The sequence below is a fragment of the Kryptolebias marmoratus genome, linkage group LG1 (assembly GCF_001649575.2).
Source record: "Kryptolebias marmoratus isolate JLee-2015 linkage group LG1, ASM164957v2, whole genome shotgun sequence".
NCBI lineage: Eukaryota > Metazoa > Chordata > Actinopteri > Cyprinodontiformes > Rivulidae > Kryptolebias > Kryptolebias marmoratus.
The window spans coordinates 31,690,220-31,714,390 of NC_051430.1; the positions used below are offsets into that span (position 1 = coordinate 31,690,220).

Sequence of the window (24,171 nt, forward strand, 5' to 3'; positions counted from 1 at the left end):
TAGGAGCTCTAAACCCGGTCCTGTTGGAGCTCTAAACCCAGTCCTGTTGGAGCTCTGAACCTGGTCCTATTGTTAAATAGTTTTTATGTTTATGAGCTCTGAGGGTCAGAATCTGCTGCAGATTCCAAACCAACATTAACTGATGGTTTGGGTTCGTGTGGTTCTGATGGTTCTGATGGTTCTGATGGTTCCCTGATACGGTTGTTTTCCTCCTCAGAGTGGCAGGACGCCGCTCCACCTGGCTGCTAATAACGGGAGTCTGGAGGTTGTTCGTCACCTCTGCCTGGCCGGAGCCAACATCGACGCCGTCACTCACGTGAGTCAGAACTTTGACCCAGAACCTCTGTGGTTCTGCTAAACACCAGCAGTGTTCTGTTGTATTCTTCATGTACGAACGTGTTGTTGATCTTGTGGAGAGGGTGGAGCGTCTGAATGTTCTGCTGGTTCTGCTCTTTAAACGGATCAAACTAATGAACATCAGTAAATAACAAAAAGGCAGAACCGCCTTTGATCTGCAGAAGAAGAAGAATTAAATAACCAACATGCCTGATCTGTTCTTCCTCAGAGGTTCCACAGATCTCTGGTTCTGTGTTCTCCTGTGGTTCATATTGTAATAATAAATGTATAATTGGTTGTTCTCTGGGTCTGCGAGGCAGCTGGTGGAGAACAAGCTGAATAATCCACGTTTTTCCTCGGTTCCGTGTCTAAAGCACACCGACTCTGTGTGTTGGTTCCTTGTCTCCGTGGCTGCAGAGCATCAGGAGGAGGAGTCATGACTCGCCGCCACCGAGATGAGACCGTTTCACAGACGAGTTCCTAAAAACTAAGAAAGAATCAACGGGTTTCTCATTTTAAACGAGGAACGTTTGAAGCTCAGATCTTCCTCCATGTGAGATGTTTTCTTCGTTTTTTTTTCTTTCAGGATGGAAAAACAGCCGAAGATCTGGCTTCAGCTGATCAACACGAGCACATCGGGGCGCTGCTGGGCAAACTGAAGAAGGTGAGCTTTGTTCCTGTTTCTAATGAACGAGAACACGAGCATCAAACTCAGAGTTCTTAGTGGAACAGATGGAGCTATTTGTGCACGTGAGGATGATGATGATGATGATGATGATGCACAGGCAGGTTTCACACTTTGATTCTTTGGTTCTAAGGTGTGGAAACAAAGGAACGTGTTGATTTACCCATCTGACAAAAAGCTGCGAACACCCGAGGAGACGGAGGATGTTCTGGTTCCGCGCAGAGAACCTTCATCGTTCTGGTTCCACACAGAGAACCTTCATCGTTCTGATTCCGCTCGGAGAACCTTCATCGTTCTGGTTCCGCTCAGAGAACCTTCATCGTTCTGGTTCCGCTCGGAGAACCTTCATCGTTCTGGTTCCGCGCGGAGAACCTCGTTCTGGTTCCGCTCAGAGAACCTTCATCGTTCTGGTTCTGCTCGGAGAACCTTCATCGTTTTGGTTCCAAATGGAGAACCTTCACCGTTCTGGTTCCGCGCGGAGAACCTTCATTACTTCACCTGATCTCTGTGAGCACAGCGCTGTGCAGAGGTTTTAAACCGCCCCTCAGGTCTTCTGGACTTCAGAGCTTTTCTCTCAGGTTCTTGTTCCTGGTTCTGATTCAACCAGAGGAGAACAGAAGAACCTCTCCTCAGCAGATGAACTGAACAGAACTGATTTTAAACAAACGTTTTTATTCATTACATTTTTCTTTAGGATGAGATTTAAATTCAAGGTTGAAGTTTTTCTTTAACCAACCAACTGATGAGGTGGTTCTTTAAGGAACATTACAGTTCAGGTGATCTCCCCTCAGGTTCTGAACCCGACTGGAACCAGGAGGAAATAAAGAAATAATACCTGTCTCCATTAGCTCGTTTTGAGGTTCTAAAGCGTAGGAACAGTGTGGTTCTAACACTGGAGTCTGAGAGCAGGTCAGGAGGTCTGTACCCACACTTCACATTAGAAATAATCCAGGGTTCTGCGGTTCTGTTGGTTCAGAACCACAGTTTCAATCTAAAGCCAAATGTTCGTCTTCTAATCTGCTTTTCCTGCAGAGAACCTGCTGAGCGTGAAAACCTGAAAGCAGCAACTGTGAAAACAGTCATCCTCTGCATATGTCGGCCTAATTTAAGACCAGCTCACAGCTTTCTCCTTTAACTGAACGCAGCACATTGACTTCAACGTGATTCCGTCTCCAAACAGGCAGCTGTGTTCTCTGAATCACAATCAGTGGAATTAAAAGTTTATTTACTGAAGCAGCAGCAGAACCCGGGTGGGAGTGTGGAGTGTTTTCACCTCCCACACGAGCACTCAGAGAGCTGGAGGCCACTTCTGATGGATGACTCATCCTCTGGATGCTGATGCTGTCTGCTTAACGTTAGGAAAAGATTTATCTCCTTTAAATACGAGCGTGTGCTGCTCCGTGTTCTTTATGAGCTCCTACATCCCTTTGACTTTGTTTCTGCAGGCTCCTGAAGTCCTAAAGGAGTCCAGAGTTTCCATTTTGGGTCTTAAATTTTATTTGGTTGTTCATTCATTGTTTCTTCCATCAGAAACTCTGATTTCTACTTTAAGTACGGAGTACTTTAAGTATTTAAGTAGTTTAGAGAAGTTTCTGCTCGCCTCACTCAGATGTTTGGATGTTGTCATGGAAACGGACAGAAATCGTTCAGGAACAATTTAAAACTGTTGTCCTGTTTTTTGGTGTCATTAAACTAAATTTTTGTTGGAGAACTTCTCATATAAAAGACAAATGTCTGTCTGGCTTCAGGACAACCACAAGCTGAGCTACATCCAGCAGCTCCGCCCCTCTCAGACCATCCAGCCCCGCATCAAACTGAAGCTGTTCGGACACTCGGGGGCCGGGAAGAGCACGCTGCTGGAGTCTCTGAAGTGCGGCATCCTGCGCGGCTTCTTCAAGAGGAAGAGGACCCGTCTGACCAACACCAGTCGCCACCCCAACTCCCCCGTCAACTCCAAGCCCGCCGGTAGGAACCAGGATGTGTGAGAGCCCACCTGAACAGCTGTTTGCAGCTGTTCAGGTGGGCTCTCACAGGGCTGGGACTAGTTGGTGAGCAGGCGTGGTCCTGCAGAGGCTCAGAGGCTCCCAGTCCCCTCGCTTCAGGTTTAAACACTCAGATATTTGTCACAAAATAGTCAGTTGTTGTAAAAATGATGTGCACGGCCAAGGATGCCATCTTTCAGTCCGTGCACATTAAGGTAGAATAATGTCCGCTCAGAACGCAGCGCCCGTCACAGAAAATTCACAGATTCTCCTACAGATAAAACCTTTAAATGTTCAGTTAAATCTGTATTTTTCTTTGGTTTTATTTCTGTGAAACAGAAACAAACAAGAAAATCCCAAAGGCAGGAAGAAGCTTCATCAGAAACTTTTACTGAGAGAGTTGTTCCTCTCAGTAAAAACATGGAGGCACACACATTAAAACACACACACACACACGTTTGTTTTTCTGTCCTTCTGAGCTAAACTTTTTTGTTGTTTGAAAGTAAAATTTGTTAAATGTTGGTTGTTCTTCACCTGTGTTTATCTTTACTTCAGCTTGTTTTTGTTGCAGTTCTTTACTTTTTCTCATTTTATAGATGAGTTCCCAGTTTTTAAAAAGTTGAGACAGACTCGGGATCAGCTCCTGAAGCCAACAAGTTCTCTCAGAAAGAGAAACTGAACTCCAGCTGTTTGCTGGACCACTTCAGTTAAATCTGGGCCAAAGTTTGTTCAGAAGACAGCAAAGAGTCACATCCAGCTGCACCTTCTTTATTTATTTCGATCATGTAATGAAAAACTGCAGCAGATAAAAACCATTCGGACGATCATCCAGAAAAACAAACTGTAGGTGTGGTCCTGCAGAGAGAGACAGACATTTAGTCTGCAGTGTTTGTAGGGAAACGGCGCCTCCTTGTGTTGGCAGCTGATACTGAGAGAAAACTACAACTGGTTTCTAAAGAGATTTATATCAAAATAATCCAACAAGTTTGAATGAACAAATACAAAAGCTGCAGATATTTATAAAAACATTTCATTGCTAAAAAAAAAATCACTGTAGGATGGGTGGATGAATGAATGTTGGATGGACATTGGATGGATAGATGGATGAGTGTGTGGGTGGATGGATGGATGGATGGATGGTTGGACAGATGGACGTTGGACGGAACAGGCCAGGTTCTGACGTGGTTTCTGTCCCTCCTCTGTGTCTGAAGTCTCCGTCAGTATCTCCAACCTGTACCCGGGCTGTGAGAACGTCAGCGTTCGCAGCCGCAGCATGATGTTTGAGCCCAGCCTGACCAAAGGGGTCCTGGAGGTCTTCTCGCCGGTCCACGGTGCTCTGTCCGCCGCAGACGATCAGGCCACCAAGGCCATCGACATCCAGCACACCAGCATCCACGGTGCGTCCCAAACACGCTCAGACGGACAGGTTTCAGGGTGAAGGCTCACAGAACCTGTAAAATGTGGACCTGCGTCTCTCTGAAGGTGTCGGGGATTTCAGCATCTGGGAGTTTTCGGGGAACCCGGTCTACCACTGCACCTACGACTACTTCGCAGCCAACGACGCCACAGCCATCCACCTAGTTCTGTTCAGCCTGGAAGAACCGTACGAGACCCAGCTGGGCCACATCACGTACTGGCTGAACCAGCTGAAGGCCCTGACCCTCCCACAGGACAGCATCAGTGAGTCGGGGCTCTACTGCTGGGACTGCTGGGACTGCTGGCCTTCACGGCGCTTTACGTTTGTTTGTTTGTGTTCAGTGTTTGGAGGTCGGATTCAGCAGCCTCTCACCGTGGTTCTGGTGGCGACCCACGCAGACCTCGCCAACATTCCTAGAAGTTTCTCTGGAGAGTTCAGCTACGACAAGGAGCAAGTTCTGCTCAGGGAGGTCCGGAACAGGTCAGAACCACAGCACCCCTCATCGGTTCTGGTCCATAAAAACCCATCCTTTTTATCCCACCTGCTGTTAGCTGACTGAATTCTTTTGGGTTCTTGTTTCTGTGTGAGGCTGAAGTTTCCAGGCCTCCTGATCCGATGGGTTCCAAAGAACCGGTTCTGCAGTGAGCGTACAGAAAGGTTCTCTCCCAGAGTCTGACCTCAGGTGTCTGTTTGCCTCCAGGTTTGGGAACGACCTGCAGCTCAGCGATAAAGTGTTTGTGATGGACGCCGGAGCCTCCAACTCCAAAGACGTGAAACTACTGAAGAACCACCTGCAGGAGCTCCGCAGCTCCGTGGTCTCTGTGAGCTCAGTCGGTCCTCCTCAGACATGTTCTGGGTTCTGACTTTAGTTAAACTCAAACACACAGAGAAGATGCTGTTTATGAGTGAGAGTAGCATCAGTTCATTAATAAACCTGAGACGTTGTTAGTTTTCTTTGCATTCATCCTGTTTTCTGGTGATTTAATGTTTGCAGATGAGTTTTATTCAGAAATGATTCCAAACAAACTAACAGGCGATGATGTAGAGTCAGCTGTTAACTCTGTCCCTTCATCCTGTCCCTGCTGTCCCTACTGTCCCGCTTGTCCCTGCTGTCCCTCCTTTCCTTCCTGTCCCTGCTGTTCCTGCTGTCCCTCCTATCCCACCTGTCCCTGCTGTCCTTACTGTCCCGCTTGTCCCTGCTGTCCCTGCTGTCCCTGCTGTTCCTGCTGTCTCTGCTGTCCCTCCTATCCCACCTGTCCCTGCTGTCCCTTCCTCCTGTCCCTTGTGTCCCTCCTGTTCCTCCTGTCCCTGCTGTCCCTGCTGTCCCTCCTGTCCCTACTTTCCCTCCTGTCCCTCCTGCCCCTGCTGTCTCTGCTGTCCCTCCTGTCCCTGCTGTCCCTCCTGTTCCTCCCGTCCCTGCTGTGCCTCTTGTTCCTCTTGTTCCTCGTGTCCTTCCTGTCCCTCCTGTCCCTTGTGTCACTACTGTCCCTGCTGTCCCTTGTGCCCCTGCTGCCCCTCGTATCCCTCCTGTCCCTGCTGTCCCTCGTGCCCCTCCTGTCCCTCCTATCACTCCTGTCCCTGCTGTCCCTCCTGTCCCTTGTGTCCCTGCTGTCCCTCGTGCCCCTCCTGTCCCTCCTATCCCTTCTGTCCCTGCTGCCCCTCGTATTCCTGCTGTCCCTCCTGTCCGTCCTGTCCCTCCTGTCCCTGCTGTCCCTGCTGCCCCTCTTGTCCCTCCTGCCCATCCTGTCCATCCTGTCCCTGCTGTCCCCAGAGCTGCAGTCCGATGACGCAGCTCTCGGAGCGTCTCTTGTCCACGCTGCCAGCCTGGAGGAAGCTGAGTGGACCGAACCAGCTGATGTCTTGGCAGCAGTTTGTGAGTGACGTCCAGGATCAGATCAACCCTCTGGTGAGCCAGGACCACCTCCGAACCCTGGCCCTGCAGCTCCACAGCATGGGGGAGGTGAGGGACATTTTTATCTTACTAACAAGGTGACGTCCACCAGAGTTCTGCTGCTTCAGGAAGAAGAAGAAGAGTTTTCAGGGGTTGACGTTTAAATTCCTCTTCAGTGAGAACATTTAGTTTCTCTGAGTTTACCAGGATACCTGAGCTCAGACCAGATGTTTTTATCGATCTGCAGTTTATCAGACGTGTGTTGGTCTGTTCAGTTTAACTTCTCTGACGTGTTTCTGATGTTTGTCGTCCTCAGATCAACCTGGTGCAGAGTGAGACGGTGCAGGATGTGGTTCTCCTGGAGCCCCGCTGGCTCTGCACCAACGTCCTGGGGAAGCTGCTGTCCGTGGAGACGCCTAAGGCCATCCACCACTACAGGGGGCGCTACAGGCTGGAGGAGGTCCAGGCTCTGGCTCCGGACAGCGACGTGGAGGAGCTGCTGCAGATCCTGGATGCCATGGACGTCTGCTCACGTGACGCCACCAACCCCTCCATGGTGGACGTTCCTGCCCTCATAAAGACGAACGGTCTCCACCGGTCCTGGACCGAAGAGGAGGATGAGGACTCTCTGATCTACGGAGGGGTCCGGATCGTCCCTGCGGAGCACCTCACCCCGTTCCCCTGCGGTCTGTTCCACAAGCTGCAGGTGAACCTCTGCCGCTGGAGCCACCAGCAGAAACCGGAGGACGACGGCGGGGAGGATTCTGACGGAGACATCCACCTGTGGACCAACGGAGCCAAAGTGAGCCAGGCTGGAACCGAGGCCATGATCCTGCTGGTGAACCACGGGCAAGGAGTGGAGATCCAGGTGCGCGGACATGACTCGGAGCGGGCCAAATGCTACACCCTGCTGGACACCATCTGCAGCATCACGGAGAACCTGCTGGGCTCCACGCTGCCCGGACTGCTCACGGCCCGGTACTACCTGAGTCCCCAGCAGCTGCGCGAGCACCACGCCCCCATCATGGTCTACCAGCCCAAAGACTTCTTCAGAGCCCAGGTCCAGCGGGAAACCTCGCTCACCAACACCATGGGGGGGTACCGGGAGAGCTTCAGCAGCATCTTGGCTTTCGGCTGCGTTGAGGTCTACCAGCAGGGGATTGTGGGTAGAGACCTGCACATATCGGACGTGCCCCTGTTGGCCCGCAGGAAGCTGTGCCGCATGCTGGACCCCCCGGACGCCATGGGGAAGGACTGGTGCCTGCTGGCCATGAACCTCGGCCTCACAGACCTGGTGGCCAAACACAGCAGCGGGACTCCGAACGGGACCCCGGACTCAGACTCCCAGCATGCCGAGCTGCAGCCCAGCCCGACGGCGGCGCTGCTGCAGGAGTGGAGCGGCCGGGCGGACAGCTCGGTCGGCGTCCTCATGACTAAACTGAGGGAGCTCGGCCGGAGAGACGCGGCCGACTTCATCCTGAGGGCCTCTCCCGTTTTCAGGGTCAACATGGAGGCTGTGGGCGGGGCCTCCGGCAGGTACCCCCCCACCTGCAACGGAGGCACGTCGTACAACTCCATCAGCTCCGTCATTTCCCGCTGAGACGGACCGACTCATGAAGTGGAATCTCTTTCAAGCTCCTGGATGTTGTCCTCAGAACCAGATGTTCTCCACATCTGTACGGACCACCTTCCCCTCCGCCGGGAATGTTCTAAAAGTTCCACAGAGGAATCCTTGGTTTTTCTTCTCACGCTGCTTTAATATTTTATTAATATTCCTGCTCCGCCTCAAACAAGAAGAAACTAATGACATCATCCCCACATGGAGAAGTGGGCGGGGCTTGGTGTCTGTGGTCAGAGTTTGTGTAGGAGGCTGCTTCATCCATCATCATCCTCACTCCTGTTTGTTTGTCAGACTCTTGTGCCTTCGTGGCCTTCTACCTCCCTAAAAGCACAAACCGTCTTTATTACGACAGAAGATCGTCTCAGACATCTGAAGAACGGTGCCTTTAACGATTCAAAGTAAAACAATCCAAATTTTCTAACATTTTCAGACCAGAAACACAAAAAAAGCAAAAGTTTTCTTCAGAAAGGGAAATATAATCCATGTTTTAATGTTCCTGTATCCTTCAGCCGTTTAGTTTTAGTTGTTTTGGTGTAATTGGACGCTCCAGGCCCCCTGATTCCTTTAAAGATCATTTTTATTTGAAACACACTCAAGTTCTGGTGTTCTGATCCAGTTTTCCTCAGATTGTTTCAGATATTTATCTGAACTTTTGGGTTTCCTTTAAAACAGTAAAAAACAAACTCATTTGTTGTAGAAGACAAATATTTTCATTTTAGAGCAGCAGAGTTCTGCAAACATGTAAATGTATCAGAATAATTGTCAGATTCTTCATATTTTGCAAAAAGGTTTCATTTAAAAGCTAATTGTGAAGCATTTTTGATATTTGGGTAACCAAAAGGACTTCACAGTCTGTTTAATGACTGAGCAGTATTAATGAGTTACAGAACAGCTGCAGTCAAACAGAAACACTGAAACCTTTGGCTGTTACCTCATTTTTAGGTTTTAATCCTGTATCGCTCCGTGTTCTGAGTTCTGTCATGTTTAACTGTTTTACTCTTGGGTTTGTTGTTTGGAAGTTAAAAAAAAATAACCCTGAAATGAAAAGTTGAGATCAGACGGACTGCAGATCCGTCCAAACGTCTGATCGGGACACAAAAACCAAAGATTCTGGTGGTTTTTGGTGGCAGGTTGCAGTTACTGATTTCTGCCACTAGATGTCACCGCAGCGTCACTCTGGACCTTTAATCTTCACCCAGAACCAGAATCTGAGACTGTTTCTGTTTTCTTTGAGCCAAACAGCTGAAACCTGGACTGTTGGAGAACCTGAGCGTTAAACTGCTGCAGAGATTTGTTGGATTTCAGAGATTTGTCAAAGAAAATAATCTTTAAGTTCCAACATTTACCTGTGAGGACACTTTGAGGCCTGTAAACTGAAACTTTACACGTTTTAACGGCTGAGGAATAAGAAACTGTAAGGCTTTTATTTTCCTGAACCGTTCCCATGTTGTCCATGTTTCCCAGCATCCTTGGTGAAGCTGAACCTGAGCGTCCCTCGGCGTCTCTCAGCGTCTCTCACCGTCTTTCGGCGTTCTCTGGCCGCGTGGCTTCACAGCTTCTTTCACTTTGTTTGTTCATGGCATGAAGCTAAAACCTGATTGGATCAGCAGAGCCTGATTCGGAGACGAGTTGAAAAAGGCCAAAGTTTTTGTCTGTAAAGCAGATTTCTGATTATTTGTGTGGATGTTGAGTTTCAGAGTTCAGTATTTCCTGCAGTGTTACCGTCTGTTCAGAGTTAAACTTTATTTAAAACTGATCTACTTTAACGAGCTCACATTCCTGATGTCTTTTGAAAGCTTGTTTCTGGCCCAGTCGTGTGGAGGCAGAATGAATGTAATGACACCAGGGTTCTGCTGTGCTTCTTCTGTTGGACTTGGGTGTAATCGTTGCCAATGTTTCGTGCCTCAAACACAGAATTCTCCTCCTGCTGTTTCCTTCCAGGAGGAACATCATGTTGGAAATCACAAACAGATCCAGCTCCTCTGCTGGAAACACGAGCACGGCCAGATGTTTTCTGTTTGATGAGGAAAAAAAAACTGCTTTTGTTTTCTTAGATTTAAGAGATGTTCCTCCTCAGAGTCTGGTCTAATCGCCACATTGCACAAGTTGTTCTGTCTTTATTTATGTTCCGTTCTTCTGGCATGTTCTTATTACTTCTGACACTTTCCAGTGTGAACCTTTTATAATAAACTCTTTACTTCTTACCATCGTCTCCTTGCTGTGCAGCTGTTAGCAGGTGGACCGTCCTGTCGGAAGAACACTCAGGATTTTATCAGGAATAACAAAAATCTTAGATTCAGATGAGGTTCAGCTGTGTGTTCATGACAACCATTTACCTACAACCTCCCTTCTGACAGTCCTGGATCTTTGTATAAAATGTAAATAAAACCATATTTTATTCACAATGGACCAAAATGAACAGATCAAATGTTGATTCTGAATCTGCTGGCAGCGACACGTCTGTTTCCAGATGTTCCAGATGTTCCCCTCTGTGCAGCATCTCCATCAGTCTGTAAACATCTGGACCTGAGGTTGTCCCATTCTGTCTGTTCAACAGTCCTGGATGGGAGCAGATGTTCTAAAACCTGAGGCACTAATGCACCCCCATACCATCAGAGAGGCAGACCTCAGAACAGTTCTCCTCTTTGAATAGTGGACTGAGGTACAGTATTCCTAATTTTCTGTTGAGGAACTTTATTCTGAAATTGCTCCATTATTTGTAGACAGTTCTTCCCCGCCTGTCTTTAATTCTAAAATGTTCCTTTTTACTCTGTCCTCTGTTTAAATCTGGAACCTGGACATGTTTATCTCTGATTCTAAATGTTCTGTTTACTCTTCAGCTCCTGTTAGCAGGAGGGACCCGCCCACACGCTCACCTGACGCTCACCTGACTCCTGCTTGTCTCAGCTCGTCTTCAAACTGCTGAGTCATGCACAAATGTTGGAACTTGTTGCACAAATTTCCCCGAACAGAAACAGAAGAATCTGAAACATTTTAAGTTTTTGTTCATTTTATTAAACTGGGTTCATGGATTCAAACAGCTCAGTTTAAAGTCAGATTTCTAACAGTTGATGTTATAAAAGTCCCGTTTTAGGTTCTAATAATAAATAAATAAGTTAGTGATCAGAATGTTAAAGCTCCCAAACAGACCATAAATATTAAAACTATCCAAAGATCACGTGAAACATGAAGTTAAACTCGTGATTGTTTGGTTCTGCAGGAAGACAAACGGCTCGAGTTTGTCGGACTCGATTGTCGACACATAAAAATGTCTTTACTGGAAGAAAAGAGATCAAATGTGCTGTTTTTACAGATAATCTCAAACTTTAGTGTTTAGCCCAGAACAGAAACGTTTCCTGTCCTGATTATCAGCATTAAATCCCAGGAATCGTTCCTGAGTGACGACATGAAGATGCAGATTTAGTAAGAAGTTGTATGACGGAGTGAAAACTGCAGCACTTTAATTTCTGAAAACGTTCAGTCATCGTGTTTCTGTTTGAGCAACACTTCAGTCACGCTGCTGCTCTCAGGAGGAAAACATGACGCGGCGTTCTCCGATCAATCCTGTCACATGAAATCGCTGACAAACCCACAGGACGACGTTCTGGCTTTTAAACAGCCTGCCGTGGTTTTACCAGCACTTTGGGTTCCATTGAAATGTGATTTCAGGAAAGAGAAAGTCTCTAATTTCACATCAGTGTGAGGAACATGAAGTGAAACCCGGAGCAGAGCGTAAAGTCTGAAAATAAAATCATTAAAGCGTAAAGAACAGGTCCTTCTAAGATTATTTACATGTTTGAAATGAAACCAAAAACAGCTGCGTTATTCACTTTAGATGTTTGGAGATAATCTTCAAAACAAATATTATAAAATGTCTAAAATTAGGAGAACAGTTTCCAAACCGACTCAGAGTCCAACAGATTTTAATTTGCAGTGAAATGGAGATAAATTTAAAAAAAAATTTTTAATAAAACCTGAAGCTGCTGGATTCAGACGGTTTAAAGTTTTAATCAGAGGAAACATTTCTGAAGAAAGAAAACCGATTGTTGTTGTTGTGTGATCAAATCAGTCTCATGACTTCAGGACTGATGACCTCTGACCTGCCGGCACTTTGACGCAGAACAAACAGATCAGTTCTGACCCGTCTTTATGTTTAGAACATGAGAGCTTCATTTGTGTTGTCAGAAGTTTATCTCTGGTTCTGAATTATCTGAGCTGAAGGTCCAAGGCTCAAACGGGCCGCCGTCACGTATGGATCGCTCCAACAGGCTCCACATTTACAGACTGGACAAAGTCAGAGGTGCAGAAACATTTTCACCCCACACTTTAAGTTAGCAGTCAGATAAACTTAATCACTGAAACCTCTCAGGTTCCTGTAATCCAGAACATAAACAGCACTACGATAAATAACCTGCAGAACCGTGTTTGTTGTATTTATTACTCTTACATGCAGCCAGGCAGCTTCATAGCAAATAAAGCAGAAATACTGGAGTCTTAGTTTCCTTTAAGATGATTTTTACCATGTTTGTTTCCACTGTTCCGTCACAAACAGTCCTGTTCTGCTCTCACAGCCTCAGATAACAGGAACTATTACTCAGCCTTTTTATTGTTTTCATAAGTCTGATTTTAAACTTTTCAGATGCTTTCACCTGATTTGTTTTCTTGTCCTGAGTTCTGAGCTGCGCTGAGAAACAGACAGAGGTTAAGACAAACATTAACTTAAAGATAAAATGTTGTTTTTATCACTTTTTCCTTTTTTTAACGCCATTCCAGAGGGAGGGAATCACGTGCTTCCACGATGACGTCATCTAACTGGGGGGCAATGACTTGAGGCTTTATGCCGACCATGCACACCGCTGACCAATCAGAGGGCCCAGTAGTGTAGCAATGACATGAAGCTGACCAATCACAGCGCAGGGTGTGACGTCACTCAACGTTAGTTGACCAATCAGAGAGCAGGGTGGGCTGTTTTCGTCTGGTCTTTATAAACCTAGTGTTCTCCTGCTGAAAGAAGCTGTTTTATTCTCCTTCGCCCGAACAACAAACTCTTTACAGTAAGTTTCTGCTCGTCTGAAATCTTCCCTCAGCTGCGTTTTGTTTTAATGTTAGACATTTTGTTTTATTCGGCTGTCTTTGTGTTTGTTTTCGCTCCTTCGTAGCTCAGAAAAACCGAGTTTTGTTGTTTTTCTGACTGATTTAAACCGAATTTGGAGCCGGGACTCTGCGGGAGGATAGAACCGGGTTTTTCCGGGTAAAGTTTTAGTTTTCTTTTCGTTTTCCTGCCGGTTCTGGCCGGCTGTCCTCCTTGGCTCCGTGCCGGCCAGATCCCGTGACTCTGGGCCCAGAACCCAAACAGAACCAGGCCGTGGTTCTGTTTGGGGGACCGGCCCGAACCGACCAGAACCAAGACATTATCAAAATAATCAGTCAGGATGTTGGGCTTTGGGCCTGAAGGTTCTGTTCGGAACTTTGTTCTGGTTGTGAAATTTTCAGGATGAGTCATGAAGTGAAGAACCTGATGTTCTGTTTACTGCTGATGAAGAACCACGAGATTACAGAACCTCATGTAGAACCAGACTTCCCTAAAATGACCTGATGTTCATCAACCAACTAATTAACCAATCAATTAACCAACTAACTAACCAATCAACTTTCAGACAGAGAGCTTCACAGATCAGGTCATTCAGAACAAAGAGGAAAAAACGGTGTGCGCGTGTCAGGCATTAAAACATGGATGCTAAAGTCTAAAAATTAGGAAAACCAAAGGAGAGAAAAGTTAGAATGTTTTACTAAATAATGAAGTAAAAAATATTAGAATTCAACAAGAAGTGAAAACTAAAGGATCAAATTAGCATCAGGGTCATCAAAAGTTAGATTATTTCTTTTTATATAAAACCAGTAAAACTCCAGAGTGAACAGGTGAGTCTTTAGTACTGAGAATCCAGCTCCTGGTACTCCTGTGTACTCCTTGTTGTTTACAGCTTGTTTCCTTGTTGTTTTTCAGTAAGAAGCAACAACATGCTACCTGCAGTGGTTCTGACGGTGTGTCTGAGTGCGGTTCTGTCCGCTCCCAGTCTGGACCCTCAGCTGGATCAGCACTGGGACCTGTGGAAGAGCTGGCACCAGAGGAAGTACCATGAGGTGATCTGCTGAGGCTTTGTTCCTCTCTGACGTTCTGGTTCTGAAGAACTCCTCTGACCGTTTCTTCTTATCTGCAGAAAGAGGAGGGCTGGAGGAGGATGGTGTGGGAGAAGAACCTGAAGAAGATCGAGCTCCACAACCTGGAGCACTCCATGGGCAAACACTCCTACCGCCTGGGGATGAACCACTTCGGAGACATGGTGAGACCACAGAACCGCTCTGACTTTTCGAGGTTCTGAAAGCAGAAACTGAAACTGTCTCTGTTCTCAGACTCACGAGGAGTTCAGGCAGATCATGAACGGCTACAAACTCCGAGCGGACAAGAAGCTCCGGGGGTCCCTGTTCATGGAGCCCAACTTCCTGGAGGCCCCTCGTTCCGTCGACTGGAGGGAGAAGGGCTACGTCACCCCCGTTAAGGACCAGGTAACGGGTTCTTCCTGTCTTTGCCTCGGGACTCTCAGGCAGCTAAACAAACACTCAGTTTTTTTTATGATGGAACAAACGTAAAGAGTTGTTGTTTCCTCTGAGTCAGACAGAAGCAGCTAACCTGACCTGCCTCTCAGTACTGAAGACAGACGGGGATGTTTTTATCTCTGAGCTCCACCCGTCCCCCTCCACCCCCCCACAAACATTATCAGCCTGACAGCTGAAACCAGGCGGATCAGTTCCCTTCAGACCGGCTCAGAGCAGCAAACTAACCATAGATGGAAAGTGTTTATTCTGTAACTTCGTTAGAAGTTAAAAGGAGACTCATTAACTTTTAAATTCAAGATGGCTGCCACATGTTACCATGACGTGGAAGTCCAACCAGCCTGGTTGAAGGTTTCAGTTAAAAATTAAACCTGATTAAACAGGAGAGTCCAGCAGCAACCTTTAATATTCAGTAAAGTTTGTTCTGAGCCTCTGCTTCCTGTTCCAGGGTCAGTGTGGGTCCTGCTGGGCTTTCAGCACCACCGGGGCTCTGGAGGGCCAGGAGTTCAGGAAGACTGGTAAACTGGTGTCCCTGAGCGAGCAGAACCTGGTGGACTGTTCCCGACCCGAGGGCAACGAGGGCTGCAACGGAGGCCTGATGGACCAGGCCTTCCAGTACGTCAAGGACAACCAGGGTCTGGACTCTGAGGACTCCTACCCCTACCTGGGAACCGTACGTAACCGGAGCTGAAGGTTCTGTTTAAGGGTCCTCAACTGGTTGCCATGACGATATTTTCTGTCTTTCAGGACGACCAGCCGTGCCACTACGATCCAAAGTTTAACTCTGCTAACGACACGGGCTTTGTGGACGTTCCCAGCGGCAGCGAGCGCGCTCTGATGAAGGCCGTGGCCGCGGTGGGACCGGTTTCCGTTGCCATTGACGCCGGACACGAGTCCTTCCAGTTCTACCAGTCAGGTCCGTTCTTCTGTTCCGCTTGAACTGCAGAAAGCCCAGAACGAGGAGGCTGCAGGTTCTGAAAAAGGCAAACATCTCAGCTGTAAATGTGTTCAAACTTTAAGTCTGACTGGAGTTCAGAACTCCCCCTCCCATCATGCATCAGTCCTGTCAGGAGTTTATTTACAAACATTCAGAAGCCTGAAATCAGCTCAGATTTTAACCAGATCAAGAAAAGAAAAAGTAAGTTTTAAGTTTAACTGACTTAAAAGTCCAACCTAAAAAAAAAAATCTGAATTTATTGGAGACAGTCTGTGTTTAAAAAGGACTTAAAGTTATTTATTAACCAAGAATAAATGTTTTAAAAAGACAAAAATGCTCCAAATCTGAGTAAGATAATCCAACATCAGTTTGGAGACGACAGGAAGTTGTTTTCAGAGGAAAGTCTGGTTCCTTGGTTCCTCCGACTCATCGTGGCCTCCAGGAACCTTTAAGCTCCCATCAGAACCGGCTTTTGTTCACGTCGGCCCGGTTCTGCTGGTGTTTCAGGAATCTACTACGAGTCGGAGTGCAGCAGCGAAGAGCTGGACCACGGCGTGCTGGTGGTGGGATACGGCTTCCAGGGACAAGATGTGGACGGCAAGAAGTACTGGATCGTGAAGAACAGGTGAGCGAGGCGTCCCCCAGAAACGGGTCTTTGCTTTCAGGTTCTAAAAGGATTCCAGTCGGACCTCAGGAAGTTCTGACAGCATCCGTACAGTCGGAGGGTTTTTAGTTCATGTAACTATCAAGTCAAATTTAAGGCTTTTATCCTGAACTGGTAGTTTTCACCCAGCAGCTTCCTGCTTCCTGCTTCCCGTGCCGCTGATCCACACTCTCATATTTCTACATGCAGTCGATGTTCTGAGCAGAAACCCGTCGGCTCTCTCCTGAAGTTAGGAGCCAACTGTTGTTCATGAGTCACGGGTCACCTGATCCTGTTTTCAGCTGTTGTAGCACGGTGGTGCAGTGGAAGGTGCAGGGCCTGAAACATGAACCAGGGATGAGAAAGTCCTGACTGTGAGTTTGTGTCTTTGCAGCTGGAGTGAAAAGTGGGGCGATAAAGGCTACATCTACATGGCCAAAGACAGGAAGAACCACTGCGGCATCGCCACGGCAGCCAGTTACCCGCTGGTCTGAGATCAGCTTCAGCTTTTAGTGTTTTTTACAGTTTTTCATCTGCAGGAGATTGTGCAGCGTTTCACGATGAGGAAAAGAAAAGCTTTTTTTTTTAGGGAAATGTTGTTTTTGTTTGGGCTGATTTTTATTTTGTCTTTCTAATTGTAGTTGAGTTTTATTGTGTGTAAATATGTTTATGCTGCTTGTGACTTGTTAACACTTTGAGTCATTGTAAATGATTTTTATTTCTACTTTTACTGTGATCAAATAAAGTTGTAAAACACTATCTGTGGGTTCAGACTCTTCCAATAAAAACTTCTTTCCTCTAGAAGAGCAGATTAATAAAGAAGTCCAGAGAAACAAACTGAACACAGAAACCATCCTGAAGAAGAAGTTACAGATGTTTTCAGGAGAAACTGTAAATCTGAAGCTTCTAAACTAAAACCTGCATTAATGAGGAGAAAATAAACTAAATTTGGATCTAATGTCAGGATTTTTTACTGAGATAAAGAGCAGATCTTGTGATCAGATGTAGAAACTAGAAAAATGTCTAGAATTGGCTTAATGTGGTGGAAAGTTTAGACAGCCAAAAATTTAGATCTCAAAATGTACAGAAATAAAGCTAAAATCAGGCAAACAGAAGCTGAAAGTCTCTGAATGAGCCGGTGTGTTGAAGCAGGTTTTAAGTCTGAACAGTAACCTACAGGCTGGGTGGTCTGGTGATGAAGAGGAAGCTTATAATGAGGAGATGAAGGTGTCAGCCTCACCTGGAGTCCCACTCAGACCTGAATCCTCCGATACACTCATTTATGTGTGACTGAGAGGAAAACCTGCTCCGAAAAAGACACTTTCAAGGTAAAAAAGAACATTCCTGTAAAAACACCTTTAGCTGGGCTCTGGAGGGAGGGGCCTACAGGCTTCAGTCATGACGTCACACCCACGTGACTCACCTGCAGAAAGCTGCAGACTTCACCCAGGCTCTTATAAACTTAAAGCACCTGAGGAAGAGGAGACTTGTGTCTGCTTCTTCATCGTTTACTGTAAGTTTCAACATTTACCTGAGCTGAGGAGAGATTTCCTGTCCTGGAATCATCTGTAATGAATGTTTCAGTTGGTGTCTAAACTAACATTTTTATAATATATTGATAAAAGACACTCCTCAGTTTTCACAGTAACAAACTTTTCTTAAAATCTCTGAAAAAGAATTTGTTAAATTCAGTAAAGTGTTTTTTTTCTGTTCAGAATTAAAGACCAAACATCTGAATCACTGTTTAAGGTTCTTACCTGAGACTGTTGGACTTTATTTCATCAACATTTCAGCCATCTGAAAACAAACATGGAACCCAAAGAAAATAATCCAGAATCCAAAACGAGGCACTGGAACCGATCCGAGGTGAAAACTGTGGGATCCTCCAGAAAACGTGAAGTTCTGCTTTCCTGCATCCCGTTTTAGAGCCAAACCTTTAGTGAAATCCTGCCTTTTTCCTGACAAGCAGACACAGATTCCGCCTGGAGACAGTGACGTCACAACCTGTCTGACTTTTCATTGGTTGGCTCTTGGTCCAAACTCCACCTTTGTCCCTACAGGTCTTTAAATGTCCATAAAGTCTGTCAATCAGTTTCTAACTGAAACAGTCTGCGTCCTGAACAAAGGAAAGCGTGTTCTTCTCTGCGGTCGGGTGCAAAGGAAGGTTTCTGTCTTCAGCTGAGGTCAAAGGACTCAAAGCAGGAGGCAGGAAGCAAAAAGGTGCAGCTTCACGGGAAAAACAACCCCGGGATCTGAAAAACAAAACAGAAAAGGAAAACCAGGAGAGTAAACTCTGAGAAAGATAAGGTGTGATAAACATCAGGCAGAACCAGGAGAGAAAACACCATGAAGGGGCTCCTGGCTGGACCCTGCTGGGTCCCCCGTGGAGGACCTGACCTCAGGCTTCCTGGCTGGACCCTGCTGGGTCCCCCGTGGAGGACCTGACCTCAGGTACCTCTTCATCACCTTGACTTGATGAAGGGGCTCCTGGCTGGACCTCGTTGGGTCCCCCGTGGAGGACCTGACCTCAGGCTTCCTGGCTGGACCCTGCTGGGTCCCCCATGGAGGACCTGACCTTAGGCTTCCTGGCTGGACCCTGCTGGGTCCCCCGTGGAGAACCTGACTGCAGGACATGAAGTTCAGACATTTTATTGAACAAACGTTGGTGCCTTACAGTAACACGAAAAGTCAAACCAACACTGAGGATCATCAGTGATGAACTGATGGTCTCTGAGGTTCCTGGTCCTCACTGAGCTGTGACTGTTGGAGACGAGTTGGAGACAAGCTGGAGACGAATTGGAGACAAGTTGGAAACAAGTTGGAGACGAGTTGGAGAACAGCATTCATGAAAGAGTTTCCTAAATGTCTTCAAAACGTTTGCGGCGGTTGTCAGTTTGCTCAGGTGAGTCTCAGAGGCTCCCTCTGGTGTTGCAGGAACTTTAAACATTTCTGAGAGAACATGTTTATCTCAGAGGCGTGGAGAGCACCTGGAACCTTTTTTCTGTAGTTTCCAGAAGTCCGAACATGAAGTCAGACACGTGAGACGACTTTGGGAGGTTTGGTGAGCTGTGAAACCAAACGGTGACTGACTGAAGTCACTTCATGACTGAACTGTGACAAATATAAAACATGTTTGATTCATGAAATCAGTGGTTTGCTTGTCACCCTTCACCCAGTTCCTGCTGCGTTCCTCAACATGAACACGTTTCAAACTGAATGTGTGAATTTAATCACAACTGAGCTCTAAGAGTTAAACATTGTGAAATAAAACCTTTTGTCTTCTAATCAACAAAAGCAATCAGATTCTTACTGGATGACACATCACCTGGACTCAGTGTGGACCAATCAGAGAGCTGGATTTTACTTCCTTGTTACCAACGGGTCTTTATAAACTGCACACATGCTGACGAGATGAGACGATCCTCTCGTTCTTCATCCACATCACAGTTTGAGGTAAGATTTTACACTTTGTGATTGTTTTAATGTAAAAGCTTTACTGATTGACCTTTATCTGTGCAGCTAAACCTGTTTAACTGCTGTCTTTAATCTTTAGTTTTTATTACAATAAATAAGATTTTATGTAAATGTTTCATTTTGTATGTCGTCCGTCAGTTTAAGCATCAAGTTTTGCTCTTTCACCAAATCTAGATGTTTCTCTTAAAACTGATCTAAAGTGTTTTTATACCTAAAACTACGAAACGCACTGCAGAGTTTATCTGTCAGTCTTTAAAAAATTAAACAATTAGCCACAAATTTACCCAAAATCTGAACATGAACCTAATCATTCACAGTGATTTAAACCTGAAAACAAGGAAAAATGCAGATTTTACCCACCTGATTTATGGTAACAAGTAATAAATAAACTTGCTATTGTGCTCTAAAAATAGTAAGCTCCTCCCTACCCCCATTAACTTCCACTGAAAGATTGAACAGATTCTTGGCTCCTGGCCGAGGCAGCAGAACTCGTGATGATGATGAAATTAAGTTTCTGTTTGTTTACGAGCAGGAAAATAATTCATACACAGCTTTACTTAAAAATACTGATAATTACAGCTGAAAGTGAGAACATTTATGTGTACAACGTATTTAAAACAACCAAAGGTTTCTACAATAAAACCATAAAAACAGTTAAAACAAAGTCATAAAAACCAAAAACAATAAAATCATCAAAACAGAAAAGAGGCAATAAATCAGAGTATAAAAGACAAAAGTACTTAAAACCCAAAACTAGTCACTGAAATTAAATCAAAGTTTGTTCTTCCAGCACCTTGAAGTCTGGAGGTGAGAACTTCCTCCGGTCCCCCTTTTTAAAACTGGGGACCACCGTCCAGAGAGTCCAAGAAGGTCGAGTAATCTGAACTGATGTTCAGTATGTCCATTGGTCCATTGGTCCTCTGGTCCTCTGGTCCACTGGTCCATTGGTCCTCTGGTCCACTGGTCCTCTGGTCCATTGGTTCTCTGGTCCACTGGTCCTCTGGTCCATTGGTCCTCTGGTCCACTGGTCCTCTGGTCCACTGGTCCTCTGGTCCACTGGTACTCTGGTCCATTGGTCCATTGGTCCATTAGTCCATTGGTCCTCTGGTCCATTGGTCCATTGGTCCTCTGGTCCACTGGTCCACTGTTCCTTTGTTCCACTGGTCCACTGGTCCACTGGTCAACTGGTCCACTGGTTCCCTGGTTCTCTGGTCCTCTGGTCCTCTGGTCCTCTGGTCCACTGGTCCACTGGTCCACTGGTCCAGAACCTGCAGAGACGAGACCTGGATTTGTCCTGAGTCTTTACCTGATGGTAACGAGCTGCTCAGCTTTTTTACAAACTTCAGTCCGAGGAAACGAGCTCTACTGTGAAAACAGTGACAGGAATGAAGATGGAGGAAGATTTGATAAGAACTTCATGTTCCTGTAATGAAGCATCACTTCCTGCTGCCTCCAGACACCTGACTGTTTAAACCCTGATCCCTGACATGTTGGTCACAGCTTGTTTACTTGTTGTTTACCGGTTGTTTCCTTGTTGTTTTTCAGTAAGAAGCAACAACATGCTACCTGCAGTGGTTCTGACGGTGTGTCTGAGTGCGGTTCTGTCCGCTCCCAGTCTGGACCCTCAGCTGGATCAGCACTGGGACCAGTGGAAGAGCTGGCACCAGAGGAAGTACCATGAGGTGATCTGTCTCTTTAAATCTCACAGCTCCAACAAAACACCAAATGATTTGTGTTAGACAAATAACTGCTGGAAAGAACAAAGCAAATAGTGACAACAAAACAAAAACAAGTAGCAGCTCATTCCCAGATTACTGCTAAATATAGACTGAAGGTAAACAAATGTTTTATTTACTGCAGAAAGAGGAGGGCTGGAGGAGGATGGTGTGGGAGAAGAACCTGAAGATGATCGAGCTCCACAACCTGGAGCACTCCATGGGCAAACACTCCTACCGCCTGGGGATGAACCACTTCGGAGACATGGTGAGACCAGTTTAACCACAGACCTGTCTCTTACCTGACTCAACTACTGCCATGCTGTAGGTCTGGTCCAGGCTGTAGGTCCTCCTACAGTCAGTCTGTAGGAGGACCTACAGCCGGTCCGCAGGAGGACCTACAGCCGGTCCGCAGGAGGACCTACAGCCGGTCCGTAGGAGGACCTACAGCCGGTCCGCAGGAGGACCTACAGCCGGTCCGCAGGAGGACCTACAGCCGGTCCGTAGGAGGACCTACAGCCGGTCCGCAGGAGGACCTACAGCCGGTCCGCAGGAGGACCTACAGCCGGTCCGTAGGAGGACCTACAGCCGATCTGTAGGAGGACCTACAGACTGACTTTATGTGTGAAGTTCAGAGAGGACTTCTGTCTTTGGCTGAGTTTAGAAGCTGAAAACTAAAGATCATCCGAGTTTAAGCGTCTGTCAGACATGCTTGCAGCAGGTGATCAGCTGCTCTGGAGTCCAGCAGAGAATCTTCTGCATAATGATGGACTTTTATGCAGAATAGTGTAATAATACTAACTGGAGAATTTTAAATACACAGCATGTTTAGTAATTTAAACTAACTGTCACATATTAAGCACATAAAGAAGAAGACGTTGAGATGTTTTACTCCTCTTCCTGCAGACAAACGAGGAGTTCCGACAGATTATGAACGGCTTCAAACCCAGTGCAGACAGGAAGACCAGGGCGTCCCTGTTCATGAGGCCTAACTTCCTGAAGGTTCCCGACAGTGTGGACTGGAGGTCTGAAGGTTACGTTACACCTGTGAAGAACCAGGTAACAGCAGCTTCTATAGGATCTTTGGAAACAAAAAAGTCACTGATGTAAACAGAACCATCCACTGGAGTAAAATGTCTCTGCAGATGGGATCATAAGAGATTAAAGTGAGCTGCTGTAGATATTTTAAAAGCATAACGTCCTGAAGGCTGAAACGTTTTTCTTAAAGGATGTGGTGTTTGACGATGAAATGAAGACTGTCAGAAACTCTGAGGGTTGTGTTACTTTATATTAACCCCCCCCGGCACAACGCTTCTCTGTTTTTTTGTCAGGGTTCATGTGGTTCCTGTTGGGCTTTCAGCGCCACTGGAGCTCTGGAGGGCCAGCTCTTCAGGAAGACGGGTAAACTGGTGTCTCTGAGCGAACAGAACCTGGTGGACTGTTCCAAACCTCAGGGCAATCATGGCTGCGGTGGTGGATGGATGGATCTTGCCTTCCAGTACATTAAGGACAACAATGGTTTGGATAGTGAGGCATCTTATCCGTACAAGGGAACAGTACGTCACTCAGGAGACAAAGAAGTCTCCTTTTAAGAGCAGTAAAATGACAGATGCAGAAATTCTCATTGACCTGTCTCCTAACGTCCTCCTCACTTTCTTCTGTTCAACATTCAGGATCAGACATGTCACTACAGCTCAGCGACCAGGGCTGTCAACGTCACGGGCTTTGTAGACATTTCCAAAGGCAGCGAACAGGCTCTGATGGAGGCCGTGGCCTCGGTGGGACCAGTTTCTGTTGCCATTGATGCTGGTCATTCCTCATTCCAGTTTTACAGCTCAGGTCAGATCCTCTTTCATTTAAGTTGACAAAATGCTCAGCTATAACATCAGATGTTTGAACTTAAAGCTGTGAAATTCATGAAACACTTCAATCTCGTCTTAAAAGAAACGTGAAACGGTGTTAAAGTCGCTTCCTGCCTGGTTGAAAACCTGTTTGTGTTCATATGATTCTTTGTGTTTCAGGTGTTTACTACGAGCAGAGGTGCAGCCCGCAGCCTGACCACGGTGTGCTGGCGGTGGGTTACGGCACCGAGAACGGTGACGACTATTGGTGGGTCAAGAACAGGTGAGGAAACGTTACGGGCTTCTTTAAGCAGCAGTTTGAAAACTGTTACAACTTCTGTTTAATTTAAAAAAGACGTGTGTTGTAGACTAAAAAGTCTCATTTTAATAAAGAACATAAGTGTTTGCTCATTGTCTGGCCTAACTTTTGTCTCGGTGCAGCTGGGGTCCAGGCTGGGGCGATAAAGGCTACATCAAAATGTCCAGAAACAGAAACAACAACTGTGCCATTGCATCGTACGCCAGTTATCCTGAGGTGTGACCGCAGCTTCACATCTCACCATGATGCTGTTGGAATAAAACCTTCTGTGTTTGCTTTATCTTTTAACACTGTTAAATGAAGGTGGGTTTACTGGGCTGTGCTTTCTTGGATCAATTAAAGTTGTAAAACCTCAGCTGTGTGTTCAGATTCATGCTTCTTGGTGAACTATGCTCATGCTACTAACCTGTGCTAACTGAAATCCACACCAGTTTAATAAAGTTATAGTAGAAGATGTTGGGACCACGTGTGGGACAGAGGACAACAGTTCAACTAAAGATCTCGAGTTCAGCTATAACCATTAAACCTTCTGTGGCAGCCATATTGGATGTGGAGGTTGTATAACTAGATATTATTCTTATTCTTGACCTCCTGCTGAAAAAGATCTGAAATAAAATGAAATCCCTTGTAGGGGTTTTGGTTTTCTTTGTTTCAGTTTATTGTTTTTGTTTCAGTTCTCGTTTGTTGTCACTTTCCAC

General features: G+C 46.2%; 3 protein-coding genes and 1 long non-coding RNA gene across 5 annotated transcripts in view; 3 read left to right on the forward strand and 1 right to left on the reverse strand.

Annotated features, from left to right (window-relative positions):
• dapk1 (death-associated protein kinase 1) overlaps nucleotides 1-10,137 on the forward strand; it is a 40,593-nt gene extending 30,456 nt beyond the window's left edge. Inside the window, exons 18-26 of the mRNA XM_017433127.3 lie at nucleotides 218-316; nucleotides 923-1,000; nucleotides 2,770-2,986; nucleotides 4,215-4,400; nucleotides 4,486-4,683; nucleotides 4,762-4,900; nucleotides 5,121-5,241; nucleotides 6,192-6,380; nucleotides 6,628-10,137. Coding sequence (XP_017288616.1) covers nucleotides 218-316; nucleotides 923-1,000; nucleotides 2,770-2,986; nucleotides 4,215-4,400; nucleotides 4,486-4,683; nucleotides 4,762-4,900; nucleotides 5,121-5,241; nucleotides 6,192-6,380; nucleotides 6,628-7,911 — 2,511 coding nt within the window. The 3' untranslated portion in view covers nucleotides 7,912-10,137. The remainder of the gene's footprint in view (nucleotides 1-217; nucleotides 317-922; nucleotides 1,001-2,769; nucleotides 2,987-4,214; nucleotides 4,401-4,485; nucleotides 4,684-4,761; nucleotides 4,901-5,120; nucleotides 5,242-6,191; nucleotides 6,381-6,627) is intronic.
• A 2,677-nt stretch (nucleotides 10,138-12,814) lies between these two features.
• On the forward strand, nucleotides 12,815-16,883 carry LOC108245870 (procathepsin L). Its single transcript, XM_017433106.3, has 8 exons — nucleotides 12,815-12,986; nucleotides 13,937-14,073; nucleotides 14,151-14,273; nucleotides 14,344-14,496; nucleotides 14,993-15,217; nucleotides 15,292-15,460; nucleotides 15,989-16,106; nucleotides 16,519-16,883. Exons 2-8 carry the CDS (start codon nucleotides 13,951-13,953, stop codon nucleotides 16,616-16,618), a joined length of 1,011 nt encoding a protein of 336 aa, XP_017288595.1. The 5' UTR covers nucleotides 12,815-12,986; nucleotides 13,937-13,950; the 3' UTR covers nucleotides 16,619-16,883.
• On the reverse strand, nucleotides 14,361-18,075 carry LOC119617068. 2 transcript variants are annotated; one of them, XR_005233238.1, is made up of 2 exons: nucleotides 17,882-18,075; nucleotides 14,361-15,518 (listed from the first exon to the last, which is right to left on the reverse strand). It is a non-coding gene; the product is annotated as an uncharacterized LOC119617068 (long non-coding RNA). The 2 variants fall into 2 exon arrangements; XR_005233239.1 differs by having other exon boundaries at nucleotides 14,564-16,463.
• Nucleotides 17,543-23,828, forward strand: LOC108245871 (procathepsin L). Its single transcript, XM_017433107.3, has 9 exons — nucleotides 17,543-17,637; nucleotides 19,420-19,577; nucleotides 21,144-21,280; nucleotides 21,459-21,581; nucleotides 22,220-22,372; nucleotides 22,645-22,869; nucleotides 22,987-23,152; nucleotides 23,335-23,437; nucleotides 23,596-23,828. The coding sequence occupies exons 3-9, from the start codon at nucleotides 21,158-21,160 to the stop codon at nucleotides 23,693-23,695; spliced, it is 993 nt and encodes a 330-aa protein (XP_017288596.1). The 5' UTR covers nucleotides 17,543-17,637; nucleotides 19,420-19,577; nucleotides 21,144-21,157; the 3' UTR covers nucleotides 23,696-23,828.
• Nucleotides 23,829-24,171: the final 343 nt, after the last annotated feature.

Coding starts and splice junctions, on each gene's coding strand:
- LOC108245870 (XM_017433106.3), top strand. CDS start 13,951: ATGCTACCTGCAGTGGTTCTGACGGTGTGTCTGAGTGCGGTTCTGTCC. Junction 14,074..14,150: donor ACCAGAGGAAGTACCATGAG/GTGATCTGCTGA, acceptor TCTTATCTGCAG/AAAGAGGAGGGCTGGAGGAG. Junction 16,107..16,518: donor TACTGGATCGTGAAGAACAG/GTGAGCGAGGCG, acceptor GTGTCTTTGCAG/CTGGAGTGAAAAGTGGGGCG.
- LOC108245871 (XM_017433107.3), top strand. CDS start 21,158: ATGCTACCTGCAGTGGTTCTGACGGTGTGTCTGAGTGCGGTTCTGTCC. Junction 21,281..21,458: donor ACCAGAGGAAGTACCATGAG/GTGATCTGTCTC, acceptor TATTTACTGCAG/AAAGAGGAGGGCTGGAGGAG. Junction 23,438..23,595: donor TATTGGTGGGTCAAGAACAG/GTGAGGAAACGT, acceptor GTCTCGGTGCAG/CTGGGGTCCAGGCTGGGGCG.